General features: G+C 36.8%; 1 protein-coding gene across 4 annotated transcripts in view; it reads right to left on the bottom strand.

Moving 5' to 3' along the window:
- RBBP8 (RB binding protein 8, endonuclease) overlaps nucleotides 1–17,059 on the bottom strand; it is a 114,039-nt gene that overhangs the window by 83,705 nt on the left and 13,275 nt on the right. For all 4 annotated transcript variants that reach the window (XM_023742054.1, XM_004387922.2, XM_023742056.1 and 1 more), the window contains one exon: nucleotides 12,572–12,614. In XM_023742054.1, the coding sequence (XP_023597822.1) occupies nucleotides 12,572–12,614 (43 nt within the window). The remainder of the gene's footprint in view (nucleotides 1–12,571; nucleotides 12,615–17,059) is intronic.

Raw genomic sequence — 17,059 nt, 5'->3', positions numbered from 1 at the left:
TTAAGCCTGCTAAAGAGTGTTCATTTTTGCCATTTAAAGGGATGCACTATAAGAGGCATGCAACAAAGACAATGTTTAAGAGGTTTATCGAAAAAGAAATTTATTTGATATGGTCAAATCTGACTAAAGTTTAATGGTTTATGAGATTTTTAGGAGTTTTAATGTTAAGTAGCATATAAAACAAAGAATTAGGTTTCTTGCTGTTAAAACAACAAAATTTTCTTTTCATTTCTGAGTTAAAGGGTTAATTTATTCTTTGCGTAACCTGCCTAGAAGAGGAAGGGTTGGCCTCTCATTAGAATAAGATTCCTGAGTCTGAATACTAAGCCGCATGGCTTTTAGAAAAGAAAGCTAAGGTTTTTACTTTAAGAACTTTGGTTAAATAACTTAAATATTGTTTCACAGTGACCTATAATATTACTATTTCTTTATTGTTAACTCGGTTGCACCTTTATCTCTTTGAATCTAGCATCATCAAAGCCAATGGTTTGATTGGGGAACACTCATCATTTACCTAGGAAGTTTTTTTTATTACAATTCAGGTATTTAGAGATTTGATAATCTTGATATATTTTTGGTATATCTTGACTATATGGTAATTTGTCTCAAAATTATTATGTATTACATCTGAAGCTCTTTGAATACGGTTAACGGTTATATTCAGAAATATTTTTATCTCAAGTTTTTAACTGGTTTCATCTGGCCTTTACGTTGTGCTTGTAATTAATTTCTATCAGGTCTTTTACTATTAAGAATATTATTTTTATGAATTAGTCATGGCCATACTAAGTTTTGCCATCTGCAGGTAAGTTTTTACTTGGCTGATCTGCTGAAAATGTTTGACCAAAATATCTCAACAAAAAGATGGACTATGTTGGACTTGCTAAAGGACCGTGACTATACTCAGTCAAGATTTCCAGAACTCTTATGCAGAAGATGATGAGTTCACAGACTGTGGTTGATCCAGAATCACATGGAGCACAAATTAACTACACAAGACTGAGTAAACAAAAGGAAACTATGGGTTTTATGTGAGAATATTGCTGATGTTTTAAGGTCCTACTTTCTGGATATAAGAAATCATTTTCCTTTCTCCTGAAGTATCTAACTAATGGGTTTAGATATTGTAACTCTTAAATTAGAAGTTCTGTTGGTAAACTTAGCAAAGTTGTAACTATCATAACCAGAGAAGTGTCTGAAATTTGAGTTGTGATTTTACAAAACAGAATAGTATTAGCCTTCCTGTTAGTCTCTCAAGAAAGTTTGTGCCTTAATAGATAAATGCTGCTGTATTTATATTAATACTCAATCTGAGGTTTTGCAAAATGCAGTTGCTGTTGAGGTACATGAAAAGCAGTTACTGATGCTGCTTATGCATAAACAAACACCTATTATGGGGGGAGGCCCATCTATCCCAGCCAAATCTCCTCTAGGCTGTATCCTAACAAACTGGAGGAGGTATAGCTATGAGCCTATGACAAGAAAGAAAATGACATGCTTATATAACAATGTATGACCCCCCCCAATACCAGCTGGGGGACCAGAAACATTGGCTCCAAAATGGGTCTTTGGCTTACAGCATGCTTTTTCAGCTGGCTTGTTTTGTAGGAAAAAATGGGACAAAGTTCCCTATATTCAAGCCTTCATATCTCTCTATCAAACTTTAAATCCCTCTAACCAGGTTCTTTTCCAGGGAAAGCAGAAGGCAAAAGTGCTTCCTCAATCCTACTGGAGGGTCTCTCTTAGAAGGAATAGCCCGGATAACTGCTTTGGCTCCCCCTGCCATATAGGGAATAGACCCAATAACTGCTTCGGCTCCCCCTGCCGTATAGGGAAGGTGCGGTAGAAGCCGACATGGTGGGTTGAGGCATGACGCAGAGTACCCCACAGAAAGGGCCGAGCCTGATTCTGGTCCGGCCAACTTGAGAGAAACTGATGAAGGAAGGGAATCGGGAAGTAAGAGTCTGACTTCATCGGGTATGGTCTTCCCCCTACACACACCCGTCAGGGCAATGTTTTCGGTGAAGGTACTGCCGGGGCTTGGGCAGGGCAATTTCCCTCTGAGAAAAATTCCAGCTGAAGGACGAACAATGTTAGTACATACTCCTTTCTCTACCCCCGACTTGTATAATTAGAAGAATCACAATCCTCCTTATCAGAGTAACCTAAAGAGGATGACACAGTTGTTCCTTTCCATTTTCTACAGATCCTGCCTGAAAACGCATACGCCTTGCAAGTGACACTGTTGCAAGAAGAAATAGTGAGACTTAGTGGCATTCCTTTCCATAGTCAACAAAAGATGAATCCAGAGGTCCAGGCATAAGAAAGGCCTGGACAAGCCAAGTCAGCTGCACTGGTAAAATTACTTTAAAACCTGGAGCACTATTATAAACCAGAGGCAATATCCCCTCTGCAAGGAAGCTTTGGAAGGGATCACACCATTGGTGCATCGATACATAAAAATCGGACTTTTTAAAATTTTGCCAGTTTCCGTACAACACCCCTATCTTACCAGTGTTAAAACCTGAGACGAGACTATTGGTCTGTTCAAGACTTAAGAAAAATCAACCAAATAGTAGAGGACATTCATCCAATTGTGCCAAACCCATATACCCTCTTGGTTACTACACCCAGTCAATGTGCTTAGTTTTCAGTACTGAGCTTGAAAGATGCCTTCTTTTGTATTCCTCTACACTCCAAGTCTCAGCCTCTATTTGCCACTGAATGGACTGATATTTAGACAGGGAATTGCTGTGGGGGCACTAACTCAAACTCTGGGACCAGCCAGGTGACCGGTGGCCTATTTTTCAAAACAGCTGGACAACATGGCCTGGGGATGGCCACCTTGTCTTCGAGCCATGGCTGCAACATGTGACTTGTTACAGGAAGCCAAGAAATTCACCCTTGGACAAAAGGTAACAGTAAACACACCACATACAGTTTTGCTTCTTTTGGAAAAAAGGGGGGTTTTTGGCTCATGGCAGGATGGATGGGAAAATATCAGGCAATCTTGTTAGACAACTCAAACTTGGTTCTGAAGGCTGTCTCCTCCCTCAATCCTGCCACACTGCTGTCTATTTCGGAAGATGCCACCACACATGACTGCCTAGAGATAACTGAAAAAGTTTATTCTAGCAGACCAGATCTCTCAGATGTTCCTTTGACTGACCCAGAGATAGAAATGTATACAGATCGCAGTAGCTTTCTATATAAAGATGCCACAAGACAGGATATGTGGTGGAGACACGAACTGAGGTCTTAGAGGCAGCTCCACTTCAGCTCAAAAGGCCAAACTCATAGTCTTCGGGTGGGCCCTGCGACTAAGAGTAGAAAGCGGCATAACTGTGTATACTGATAACAAATATGCCCATCTGGTCCTTCACTCACATGGTGCCTTGTAGAAAGAAAGGGAAGCAGACTGCACCATCTTTCTCCCATAAAGTGGGTGGCAGATTTGCACCACTGACCCTTTCTTTAGTAGCCAAGTGCTTTAACCTCTGCGCCACCAGGGCTCCTTACCATTGTAACTAGACCTACTGCCACTAGATTTTGACTCATAGCAGCCCTATAGAACAGAGGAGAACTGCCCCATAGGGTTTCCAAGTAGCGGCTGGTGGTTTGAACTGCTGACCTTTTGGTTAGCAGCCGATCTCTTAACCACTGCGCCACCAGCTCTCCCTACCATAAACTAAACCCAAACCAAATTCGTTGCCGTTGAGTTGATTCCAACTCATACTTATTAAATATTTGTTGAGTAGTTGATATTGATAGGAAGAAAATATCCAAGAGCAATAGCCTCCTGCTATACAATAAATACAGTTACAAGAGAATATGAAGACATCTGAAAATTCAGAAATTATACACAACAGGACACAGAAGAAGTTCGTTAATTTGATGGTTTCTCATTTAAAAAAAATAATAATAAAAATTTTCTAATACCTCTGAAAAATGTATTTAATTCAGAAGCAGCATCAGCTTTTCACTGATCGTATTTTGGGAGTATTCAACAAATATCACCGAGATCAGTAACTTGTTTGGGGACACAAAGTTGTGTTTTTAAAAAAAACAGCTTGCTAGATGTCAATACCAATTCAAATTTAGTATTTAATCTAAATAATCTATACTATAAAAACTAGCAATGAAATATTAAATTTCAGAGTCACATACTGAAGAATTATACACACCTTTCAGGACTGAAAAGTGTATAGAAAAAGGTTTTATAAAAAATCATGAGCAAAAGTACAGATACAACTTTGCAATAGTAATGAGATGTCTGATTTTCCCCATTCATATATATTCTATCAATGTTCTGTTTAGAATGATTCATAGCATCAAAGTATTTGTTTACTCATGCTAACTCAGTGGTAAACATAATGGGCTTCTACTAATTGTAGGAATAATTTAACAAACTCTTTAAGAAAGCAAATTGATGAATTCCAAAAAATGCAAAAAACAGTCATGCAATGTAAGAAACAAGTAAAAGTGGAATACACTGTAAGACAGGTTTACCTTGGACCTTGTTCAACTCCAACTTCACCTCTAAGGCAATCTCAATGCACCTATCCCATTGGTAGCATTTTACAAGAGACTCCATATCATTTTCCTAGTAGGTGGCTTCCTGTCTTTCTTAGGTAATGAAACATTTTAAATATAACTGGCATGTAAAACTGGGTAAATCTGATATATGAAAATGTAACTGTAATGAGATAGAATCCATAGACCCTAGCTTCTCTGTCTCTCTTTGACACACCCACTGGCCACATACACCAGGCTTCTCATATTTTAAAATCACATCTCAAAATGGGGGGGGGGGGGGGGGAAGTAAGGAAGTATAGGAGGATAAATAGGAATTACCATGAGAAACCGTTTTAATTCTCCTGCAATCCAGATTTCTGAGTTCATGGAGTTGGGGTGACCCACTCAGGCCATCTGCCCTTAGGTGTCCTTCCGAACCTTGAGCTGTTTTCCTAAAGTCACCATCAGGTCAAACAACAGCCTGGTAAGCAGCTTAGCGGGGACCGTTTGGTCTTGGGCCTTGGGCTCTTTTAGAGAACTATCTATGTGCAGCCAGTTTCGAGGAGCAGGAGACCCTGGGTCTGATGGAAAATGTACACATATCCTTGGTGACTCAGTTTTCCACAACTTATTGACCCTGGAACCTTGCATGTGTTCTCATGCCATCACCTGAGAAATTAACATGACAATGACCTATATAACCAGTTTTCAGTGATCCCTCCTCAGAGCACCTTCCTGGTAATTTCTGGGTTGATGCTGCCTGATTCAAATTGTATCTATTCACAATAAATACTTTCTGTTATACTAATTTTTGGTATTTTTCTGTGTTTAGGTTTTTGACAACCATGACTAAAAAAAAAATGGAGAAAACAATATATGTTCAAGCTATACTCTCTAGAAAGAAACTTGTCTGTGAACCCTGACGGCGTAGTGGTTAAGAGTTTGGCTGCTAACCAAAAGGTTGGTAGTTTGAATCCACCAGGCACCCCTTGGAAACCCTGTGGGGCAGTTCTAGTCTGTCCTATAGGGTCGCTATGAGTCGGAATCAACTTGATGGCAACGGGTTTGGTTTTTGCTTTTATCTGTGATAAGAAACCAAGACTATGAAAATAGTCCTGTATATTCTGCAGGATATTTTTTTTCCCCTTTGGAATTCTTTAATTTAAAAAATATTTTAAAATAAAACAAGGGCTTATTTGTAGGTAGGTAGTTGTACTTTAGAATTTTAAAATTTCTCAGCAGCTAAAAATGGAATTTTCTTAAGTGCTACAAAGCTGGATGACTGATTATAGTAAATTCATCTTTATATTTCCTCACTGGAAAATAAAGCAGTTACTGTTTTTAACACTATAAATAATGGCAGGTATAAAGACTGAATTATGTTCCCCCAAAATATGTGTTTGGAATCCAACCCCTATAACTGTGGATATAATCCTGTTTGGAAGTAGGGTTTTCTTTATTTTGCTAATGAGACCATATCAGTGTAGAGTGTGCCCTAAATCTAACCACTTGGGAGTTATAAAGGAGCAGATTAGACGCAGATGTATGTTTAATGGGAGAAGACAAGACAACATGTGAGGATCCTCTACAAGTCAAGGAACCAAGGCCTGGGGCAATAGACAAGGAAGGAATTGACACTGTCAAGATCCTGGTTGTGACTTTTAGCTCCAAAACTGTGAGAAAATAAATCTCTGTTCTTTAAAGCCATCCACTTGTAGTATTTGTGTTACAGAAGCCCTAGGAAACTAAGACAGCAGGTAAACAGCACGATCAGATTCACTAACATAAAGACATTCAGTTAGTTGGTAAGTACTGGGTATTCATTGGTAAAAACAGACATAGTCCATATCCACAAGCAGGTTAAAACAATCAACTAGGCTTAAGTATAATTTTTCAAATAAGCTCACAATATTGAATGGTCGACCTTTCTACATGTTCAATTTTATAAATGAATCTGTGTAAAAGGAAAACATTAGCAGAGACAACTTGACTACTATCCAAACACAGGTATGAGACAATTATGTGATACACAAATACAGTATATTGATTCCTTTTCTATCTGTTTCTTCCAGGTGGGAATCCCTAAGGACTGGGATATCTTTGAAATACAGCTATTCCAACAATTTAGAGATAAGACATCCTGACGGTTATGGTGCCTTGACTGTATATTATAAACTATACTGGAGAGGAGGGATATGGTAAAATAAGAGAACCCTAGTTCCTGGTCCCACAATGCAAAGACCTAATTAATTTACTCTGGGGAGGGTAAAATAAGTATTCCTTTAAGTCTCTGATTACTCAGGGAATTTAGTTACTTGTGCTTCCAAAATGTATATACTAAAGCTACCTGAGGTACAAAGCTACAGAGTAATTAAAATATATATTAAAAGGTTGCTATGAAGATCAAATGACTCTGTAAACTATACAATGAAGGCATTATTATCAGCTACTTATTAACCAGGTGTTCTTCTAGTTTATTTTCTTTAATATTCATAGGTGTTTTAGGTAATTTCTGAAGAAGTAACATTCAACAGACAATTACAAATTTAAGAAGTTTTTTCATATGACTATTTGGTTATAGGAAACCCTGGTGGCGTAGTGGTTAAGAGTTACGGCTGCTAACCAAAAGGCTGGCAGTCTGAATCCACCAGGCACTCCTTGGAAACTCCCTGGGGGCAGTTCTCCTCTGTCCTGTAGGGTCACTGTGAGTCGGAATTGACTCAATGGCAATGGGTTTTTTTGGTTTATTTGGTTATAGGTGTGGAGAAGTACATTTTGCATTAACAGTCTCAAGTTATAAAAGTATGTTTTTAATAAGCAAATCTAGGTAATTTCTAATTATATCTCACCATTCAATCTACAGGAAAAGTAAGAAATTATTCTGAAATAAACTAAGACAAAATACTATTTTATAACTATAAATCTATCATTTAAAATAGTAATATTTTAGAAAATAAAGCTATTACTAGGCCTACATGAAGAATTCATTTTTAAAAAACTAAGTTCCTTCAAAAACATGTAGTGAATGTACCTTAAAATGTATAATCAAACAGCAATCACAATGCTCTATGGGTTTTAGTATTGTTTCTTTAAAGTAACCAACATTTTGGCTCTAAAGGAGTCATTCTAATCAATGGTTGTTAATCTAGCATTGATAAGATTAACTTCAACACTGAACCAAGATACAATATAAAGAGCTCATTGTCTACTAATCAACTATGAAACATTAAACCTTTGGTATCAGAAAAGGTCAGAGGGAACAAGAACTCCTATACAGGGTTACTATACATAAAAGGAAAGACTTGTAGAACATCGCCAACAAACAGTAATATAGCTATCTAGTTTGGTATATATTATCATAGCAAGTTATTGATAGTCCTCATCTAATTAATGCTTACAGCAACCATCAAAAAGCCCTGCTGGCACAGTGGTTAAGCACTCTGGCTACAAACAGAAAGGCTAGTGGTTCAAACCCACCAGCTGCTCCACAGGAGAAAGATGTGGCACTCTGCTTCAGTGAAGATATAGAGCCTTGGAAACCCTACAGAGCAGCAGTTCTCCTCTGTCCTAGGGTTGCTATGAGTCAGAATTAACTCGAAGGCAAAGAGTTTTCTTTTTTTTTTTTTAATAGCAATCATCACTAGCTAGCTATAAACAAAAAGGAAGATAAAATGATAACTGTATTTCATGATTTTAAACCTCAAATCACTCTAATATTTTCGCCACTGAAGAAAAAAGCCTACTTATTACTAAAAACAAAAATGCTTTTTTTTTATTTCAACTGTATAGAAAAAGAGAAATTTTACTTATTAACCAAAAAAATGGTTCTATTTTCCTCACCCAGCTGATGTAATTTCATTATACTCATTTTTGGAGTAATTTTTACTTTAGGGGGAATCTATACATAAAGGGTTTTCTTCTGGAACCATTCAGATAGTTCTAAGATACATGAGCGTAAGGTAATACCATCAATATGAATTAAAGTGCCTTAAAAGCCTACAAAGTTTTTAAAATCCCCATTGCCCGCAGACACAAAATAAAATCTGAAGTCTGTTTGGTGCCACAGCAGGAAATCACGCCTCAGGCGCTGCACTGGCTACTACTCTCTGAGCTACAGGCTAGTCTATCTGCAGCAGACATTTCTGGTTGCCTACCCAACAGTCATTTCCTTCCTATTCCTTGCTAAAAGAATCATTTTTCAAGATTGCTCAATATCCAACAACGCTTGGGGAGAATCTGAGTCTCTCTCTAGACCCAGGGGCTGAAATTTTTTAAAAAGTAAAAAATTTTTCTCATTTTTTAACAATTCATTTTGAATTAATTTCAGACTTACAAATAAGTTATAAACATAGAACAAAGAGTACCTGTATACCTATCATCCAGCTTCCTAGGATCTTGCATTGTCATAGCACAATGATTAAAACCAGGAAATCAATATTGATACAATGTTATTAACTACTCTACAGACCAAATTCAAAGTTTACCAATTGTCCCTGTAATATTATTTTTCTGGTTCAGGAGCATCCAGGATTCTACACTGCATTTAACCGTTGTGTCTCCTCCAGTCCAGGATAGTTTCTCCATCTTTGTTTTTCATGACATTTTACACCTTTGAAAAGCACTGCCAGTTATTTCGTAGACTCTCCTTCAATTTGGGTTTGTCTGAAGCTTCCTCATTATTACATTTGAGTTATATTTTGGGCAAAAATATGACAGAAGTGTTGTTGTGCCTTTCACAGTCCATCATATTAGGAGGTATATGAGGTTGACATAGATCATCACTAATGATGTTAACTTTGATCTTTTGATCGAGGTGGAGTTTGTCAATTTTCTCTACTGTAATGTTACTATTTTTCCCTTTGTAATTCATAAGATCTTGTGGGGAGAGACTTTAAGGCTATGCAAATTTCTGGTTCTCATTTTACTTTCATCCATCAATTTCAGCCTCCATGGATGACTCCTGCCTGCAACAATTATCGCTGTCATGTGTGCCAAACAGTGGTTTTCTATTTTCATCATTCTTTCTACATTTATTAATTGGAATTACACTAAGTAAGAGCTGTCCCTTCTCTTTTATTTATGTATTTATCACTAAAGACTCATGTTTATTTTATTCTATGGGTTATAATTCATTACTATTATTATTGTTTCATTGCTCAAGTTGTCCTAGATTTTGCCATTAGGAATTTTTTCCAGTTGCCTTCTCTATCTTTTCAACAAGCCCATATCATTTTTGAGCACTTCCTTATTTTCTGGGACCAAAAGATGCCATCTTGTATCTTCTGGACCCCAACCTTTGAATTAGCCATTTATCCAAGGAGGCTTGATTCCTTTTATTGGGGAACACTGTTCACAAATCAAGATGTGGGTTCTAGATGGGCTTATTGCTACTGAGGTGTAATTGCTTCCAGGTCCTCAAAGGACCAAGTCTAGGAAATACATGCATGTCCTCACACACAATAACACATAAATATATATATTTTCCTATCTATATATTAAAAACCACGAGTTAATACTAGTGTCATGGTTTGAATTATGTCCCCCAAAATTTGGCTGGGCCATGATTCCCAGAATTGTGTGGTTGGCCTCCATTTTGTGATTGTAATTTTATGTTAAAGAGGATTAGGGTGGGACTGTAACACCACCCTTACCCAGGTCACATCCCTGATCAATGTAAAGGGAATTTCCCTAGGGTGTGGCCTGCACCACCTTTTACCTCTTTTACAAGAGATAAAAGGAAAGGGAAGCAAGCAGAGAAGGGGGAACTCATACCACCAAGAAAGCAGTGCCAGGAGCAGAGTGCGTCCTTTGGACCTGAGGTTCCTGTGCAGAGAAGCTCCTAGTCCAGGGGAAGATTGATGACGACGAGGACCTTCCTCCAGAGCCAACAGAGAAAGCCTTCCCCTGGAGCTGATGCCCTGAATTTGGACTTGAAGCCTTCCCCTGGAGCTGATGCCCTGAATTTGGACTTGAAGCCTTCCCCTGGAGCTGATGCCCTGAATTTGGACTTGAAGCCTTCCCTTGGAGCTGATGCCCTGAATTTGGACTTGAAGCCTTCCTTGGAGCTGATGCCCTGAATTTGGACTTGAAGCCTTCCCTTGGAGCTGATGCCCTGAATTTGGACTTGTAGCCTACTGGACTGTGACAGAATAAATTTATCTTTGTTAAAGCCATCCACTGGTGGTATTTCTGTTAGAGCAGCACTAGATGACTAAGACAACTAGTAACTCAAATTCCTATCCAGCAGCATAGGATTCATTCTAGCCTTCCCCCTTTGCTATTTGTACCTTTCCTGACAGTGAGAATGACCTGGCTGACATTATCTACAATATAATTATTTGCTCAATCCTAGAATACACATAAAGCAGTTTCAGAATCTTTATTACCTAAGTCACTTATATTAATTCAATGCCCTTTGCCCCTTATTGTTCAGGAATAAGCACAAAACATTTATAGTCAATGAGTTAGGGGGAGTCTGCTGGGGACTGCTTCTGGTAAACTTACATACATTCGTAGCAAGGGACACAAGGAAGGGATAGCTTCTTTTCTGCCTTTGGATGTTCTGCACTTAATGGCTAGAATGATGGTCATCTTGCTATTCTGCAGGGGGTCAAGACTAAGAGGGTAAGCCAGAACACTAAGAATGGCAAGGAAGACAGAAATAACCTGGCTCTTTGATGATGTTGCTGAGTCACTGAATTAGCCAACTCCCATTGTTAAAGCACTCGGCTGCTAATCAAAAGGTCAACGGTTTGAACCCAATAGCCACTCCATAGGAATACAGACCTGATGATCTGCCTCCATAAAGATTTCACCCTAGAAAACCCCAGAGGGTAGCTCTATTCTGTCCTATAGGGTTACTATGAGTCGGGATTGACTTGATGGCACACAACAACAGATTCTTTCTACTTTAGGCCTTCTATGTGAAAACATACATTTTTCCTTGCTGTAAAAGCCACTTTTGTTTGTTTTTCAGAAAATATTCTAACTAATAAAATATACATTCTAAATATACTACTTAGAAATGGCTTATTAAATTTCCTCTAAAAGTAAAGAAACATCTTCTCATGGGGGGAACTAAACACAGAAATGGGTTATTTTATGGTTAAGGACGTTTAAAATAACATCTTTAAGGTAGGAACATGTACACTTTGAATACTGCAAAGTATTTAAAAGTGTTCCTAATTAAGAAGACTCATAAAATTATTATTTTTAAATAAAACCATTTTAAAAAATTATGATTTCATATTTCTGAATCTATTTCCAAACATGACTTTCCAGGTATGAAGAAAAACTTCCCATTTTCAGATTATTAATGGAGAAAACAATTGGGTGCGTCCTGGTGAGGGATCAGTAACTAGCTTTCTGTTACAGCCTTGGAAGCTTTACAAACATAGAGTAACTGAGGCCCATGGGTATGTACCATAAAGCAAATCCAATTATTACTAGTCACAATGATATTAATTTTTGTTATGGGTACCTATATTCTACTACGAAATCTGACTCAGATTCCTGAGTAGGGAACTCTAAAGATCATGCGTAAAATCTGCTCCTAACTTAGAAAATCAGATCTGATCACAGGCTTAACAACTAAAACAATTCAGGGAGTTCTCTGGTAATTTCAAACTACTTACAAGGAGTCTCAGAATACCCATTTAATTTCTGTTTCTTAAATGAATTTAGAATCCCAGAATTACTGTATTCCCCTTCTTGTAGTATCTTCAATTCTAGGTGTTAATCTTAGCTGAGGAAAGAATGCTGTCGACAGATCCATCAAAATGAGTTTACAAATCAGTTTTAGCCTCAATAAATACTTTATGGAAAAATATTTTATGTGTATATATAAATTCTATTAAAATATAAATATATACACAAATATTAACTAAGGATATTCTTACAATTACAAAGTTACACATTTTACTTTAGAATTTTTAAAATCACTGTCAATTACACAAGACACACTAAGTAAAGCTAATTTCCTTATAAATAAGAAATTCAGGTCTAATATGTCAATTACCTCATAAATAAGATATCACTGTTATATACTGATACTTACAAAATTCGTTCCTTTTTCAGTTTGGTTACTTTTAATTGTAAACCTGCAAATAAAAAGAAAAAAAATCAGAGTATTTTATTTACACAATTTACTGTTTCTATAGCAGTGGATTTAAGTTCTTTTGTGAATCTAATGCTACACTATTAAGTCACTTCAGTCTAGCCTCTGATTAATGAACCAGGCCCTATTAGTTGGAAGAGAGTGCATTTCCCTTTACTTGTTACCCTCAGGTCTTAAAAGTATATCTGCAACATTACTGCTTTTGGTCTATCATATGACAACCAAGTAGTAACCCACCTACCGTGAGTTATTTCCTTTCTAATAGCAGGGGTAAGCATATAATCAGGGCATACTATAAACGAAGGTCTACGTCCTAACACAGCCTATGTATTTGCTAACAGCAACAGTGCTTATTTAAGCTCAAGTCTTCTGGGATTAAACTAAAATATGACAGGAAGTCCTTGACCTGGAGCAAAATTGCTTACAAAGTACTTAACAAGGGCACTAGCATTGTATCTCAAGATATGTTACATTTTTTTAATTTTAATTGATTCTGATGAGCGCAGTGGTAGAATTCTCGCCTTCCAAGCAGGAGACCTGAGTTTGATTCCCGGCCAATGTACCTCATGCATAGTCTGTCAGTGGTGGCTTATGTATTGCTATGATGCTAAACAGGTTTCAGTAGAGCTTCCAGACTAAGAAGAAAGGCCTGGTGATCTACTTCTGAAAATCAGCCAATGAAAACCCTATGGATCACAAAAGTCCAATCCCCAACCAATCATGGTGATGGTGCAGGAACGGGCAGGGTTTTGGTCCGTTGTGCATGGAGCTGCCATGAGCTGGGGGCTGACTTGACAACAGCTAACAATTGAGTCTGACATAAAAACAGTAAGAGAAAAAACCAAAAACCATTAAGAGAACCAATGCCTAGAGACTCAGGTAGTTACTGTAAAGAAAGTAAGGAAGAATATGGACAAAATAGGGCAACATTTCTAATTGTCATTAAACAAATATGAAAATGCAGTCAATATCATTTACAACTAAACAAATGCAAACCAAAACAATTAGCAAAATTTTAAAAATCATAATTCCTAGTGTTGAAAAAAAGTGTTTTAAAACTATATTCCCATACTTCGCTGGAGTACTGGTACAATTGTTTTGGAAAGCAATTTAGCAATATGTATTATGGACTCCCTGGGTGGTGCAACTGGTTAACATGCTTGGCTGCTAACCAAAAGTTTGGAGGTTCTAGTCCACCCAGAAGCACCTGGGTTACTGGTGACCAGGGGCAGTAAGAAGCTATTACTTAATGGGTACTGGGCCTCACTTTGGGGTGATGAAGAAGTTTAGGAAATAAAGAGTGGTAATGGTTGCACAACACTGATAATTACTGTCACTGAATTGTACACATAAAAATGGTTACAATGGCAAATTTTATGTTATATATTTTTTTACCATAAAAAAATTGCCTAGAAAGTTTAAAAGTTCTACACTTAGTCAAGAATTTCTCTTATTTGAGGCAGAGTTAGTTCCCAATAAATAGTTATTAGTTGACTGATTTATTTAAAAAAAAAAAAAATCAAAGTTTTTTTTTTGTCTTTGGTAGCTTATCTATGGATTCTAATAAGTTATAAATTTAGAAAAGCTTTCCATGTAGTTATGTATAGAAACATTAGTAAATCTGTCATTTCTAAGAACAGGATTTCTCACTATCTGTTTAATTTAGGACAATGTTTTGAACAACATAATTACTACACAAGTAAGAGTTTTAAAAAACTAACCTATCGTTTCCCTACCATCCCCCACAGTGCTAAGTAGGAGTTAGGTTAAAAGTCACACATATACTGATAGGGAAAGTCACCTCTCCTTATTGTCCTTGGGTGATAATGATTGAATGCCAGGAAACCCAGACATTGTGGAAAATAAAGGCCCCAGAGAATTTTTTGGATGTTAACACGTTCACATCCGGGAAATGTTCAAATGATATAGCACATTTTACCCTTATTTCTACGGCCTACAATCTGAGTAAATAAACTTTATGAATAAACCTGTAAATAAATATTCATAGTAGCTTTACTCCTAACAGCCAAACACTAGAAACAACCCAAAGTCCTTTAATGGGTGACTTGTTAAACTATGATATATTCATGCTGTAGAATACTACTCAGCAACAAAAAAGAACAACTATTGATATGTGAAACAACTTAGATGGATCTCAAGGGAATTTAATCATGCTGAGTGAAAACAGCCAATCTCAAAAGGTTGCATACTATAGACTCCACTTATATAACATTCTTGAAATGATAAAATGATAGGGAGAGAGACAGACTATTGGTGGCCAGAGGTTGGAGGAGTAGGGTGGGAGGTAGGTGGGCTGGGGATTTAAAAGGGTGGCACACAGGATCCTTGGTGGTGGCAACACGAATCTATAGGTGATAAAACTGCACAGAACTAAGGACACATGTACACAAATGAATACATGTAATACTGGTAGAATCTTTTCATTTTCTAAAATTGTTTCCATCCGTCAATTTCCTAGCCTGAGCAGTTTCCTTCTTTTTCAGGTGATGACGAGTAACTCTTGAAACCTTGAAAGTACTTAGTAAAGCATGAACTCATTCTTGACAAATTAAGAAAAGAAGAATTTGTGACCCTACTAGGCCAAAGACTGGAGTCAACAGTTTTTTCTCTCTTATTTCCTTCCATAAAGTGTGTAAACTTTATCTGCTGACAAATTTTCTTGCTTTTAATTTTGGTCAACTTCTAAAACTGAGGTCTGCCTTCAGAAGTGAAAAGTTCAGCCAAAGATGAAATGGATTCTTGCCATGAACCATTTTAAGAAAAGAAACAATGAGACAGAAAATCCATATAAACTTCAAAAGAAAATTCTTGGGAAATATGGAAAGACTGTTCTTTTATCTATAAGCATTCAACACCTGCGAGGCATTTGTTCTGTCATGCAGATCAGCTCTGAAACAGGTTTGTGTGTGTGTGTGTGTGTGTTTAAATTTCAAGCACTTACTATTCATCAAGTCAATTAGGCATCTACAATTAGAACCCCTATAAAGTGTGCTTTAATCCTGCTCCACACCCATCGGAAGGAATGAGGCTATACAACAATGCAGCTCCTGTATGGACAGGTAGTCTGTTCAACAAAGTATTTGGGATTCTAACACTGGCAACCTGAGACACCTAATGAGGAAAGGGCGCTCAAAGATCAAGCACTGTACTACAACTAACCCCGTGCCCACGTATATAAACTCTGAAAGAAATAAAACAATCAAGTGCCCATGTGTCATTACAATACACCAAACAAATTTAAGTAATTCAGAAATGAGGCAAAAATTCAATTTGTTATACATAAACGTAACAAAAATCATTGCTATGTTAATTATTACTTATTTTAGTTCTCTACCCAACCCCCCTACTTCAGGAAACACTGCCCAGAATAAACCATATGCAATGTATGTACCCTAACTTTAAAACAAGTGATTTATGGTCTCAAACTATAAATTATAAGCCTAACATCAACTTTCTTGACATATTAGTGGGGGTGTGTGTGTATATATATATACACTTACATATATATAATAATTGATATATATACATTATATACATACTATTTAACTTCTTGGAAGTATTATTACTAGTATTCCTACAATTATCTAATAAACTATTTCAATTCCAAAGTGAAAACTCCTGTCTTTATGAGATGCAGCCATATTCAAGGTATGTTTAGTTTGCTCTTAAGATTAATTATCTCAAAAGGGATAAATTAATTTTTGTGGATTTTGTTGAATTTACTCATGTTAATACAAACGAAAAAATAACAGATACGACAGTTACCAACAGCATTCGTAATGATGAGCAGGACATGTTGTTATGGACCAAAATTACATGCAATTCCTGTCACTACTCATTTGTGTAGTCTTACGAATGTTCCTTTTTAGGAATTTTTGATGAAACATCTGAGAAAATAAATGGAGTAATTCTAAACTGAATCAAGAAATATTTATCTTGTCATATTAGAGCCTCCATACTTTCCCATTCCTTCAGAGAGGTTCAGATTTTGCCCCCTAAAACTGCCCAGTTTTCCACGAAATTGATGATCAGATTTATAAGATACAGAAGATATATTAGCTGAGATGCTGGCAGCAGAACCTGGCATGCACAAGAGTATTTATTAAAATGGTAGTGTTTTGAAAAATAAACATTCCAAATTTCATTTTATTACCTGCACTTTTTTTTTTTATATTTTATTGTACTTCAGGTGAAGGCTTACAGAACATACAGTTTCTCATGAAACAGTAGTACACATGTTGTTATAATTATGACATTGGTTAACAACCCCACAACATGTTAACCCTCTAACTTCTCAACCTTTTTTTTCTTTTTTTGGTGAAAATACACATAGCCAAAGATACACCATTTCAGAAATTTCTACATGCACAGTTCAGTGACATTGACTACGCTCTTCCAATTGTGCTG

The sequence above is a fragment of the Trichechus manatus genome, unplaced genomic scaffold, assembly GCF_000243295.1.
Source record: "Trichechus manatus latirostris isolate Lorelei unplaced genomic scaffold, TriManLat1.0 scaffold00199, whole genome shotgun sequence".
In the NCBI taxonomy this organism is placed as follows: Eukaryota; Metazoa; Chordata; class Mammalia; order Sirenia; family Trichechidae; genus Trichechus; species Trichechus manatus.
This window is presented reverse-complemented; position numbering and strand designations above follow the sequence as displayed.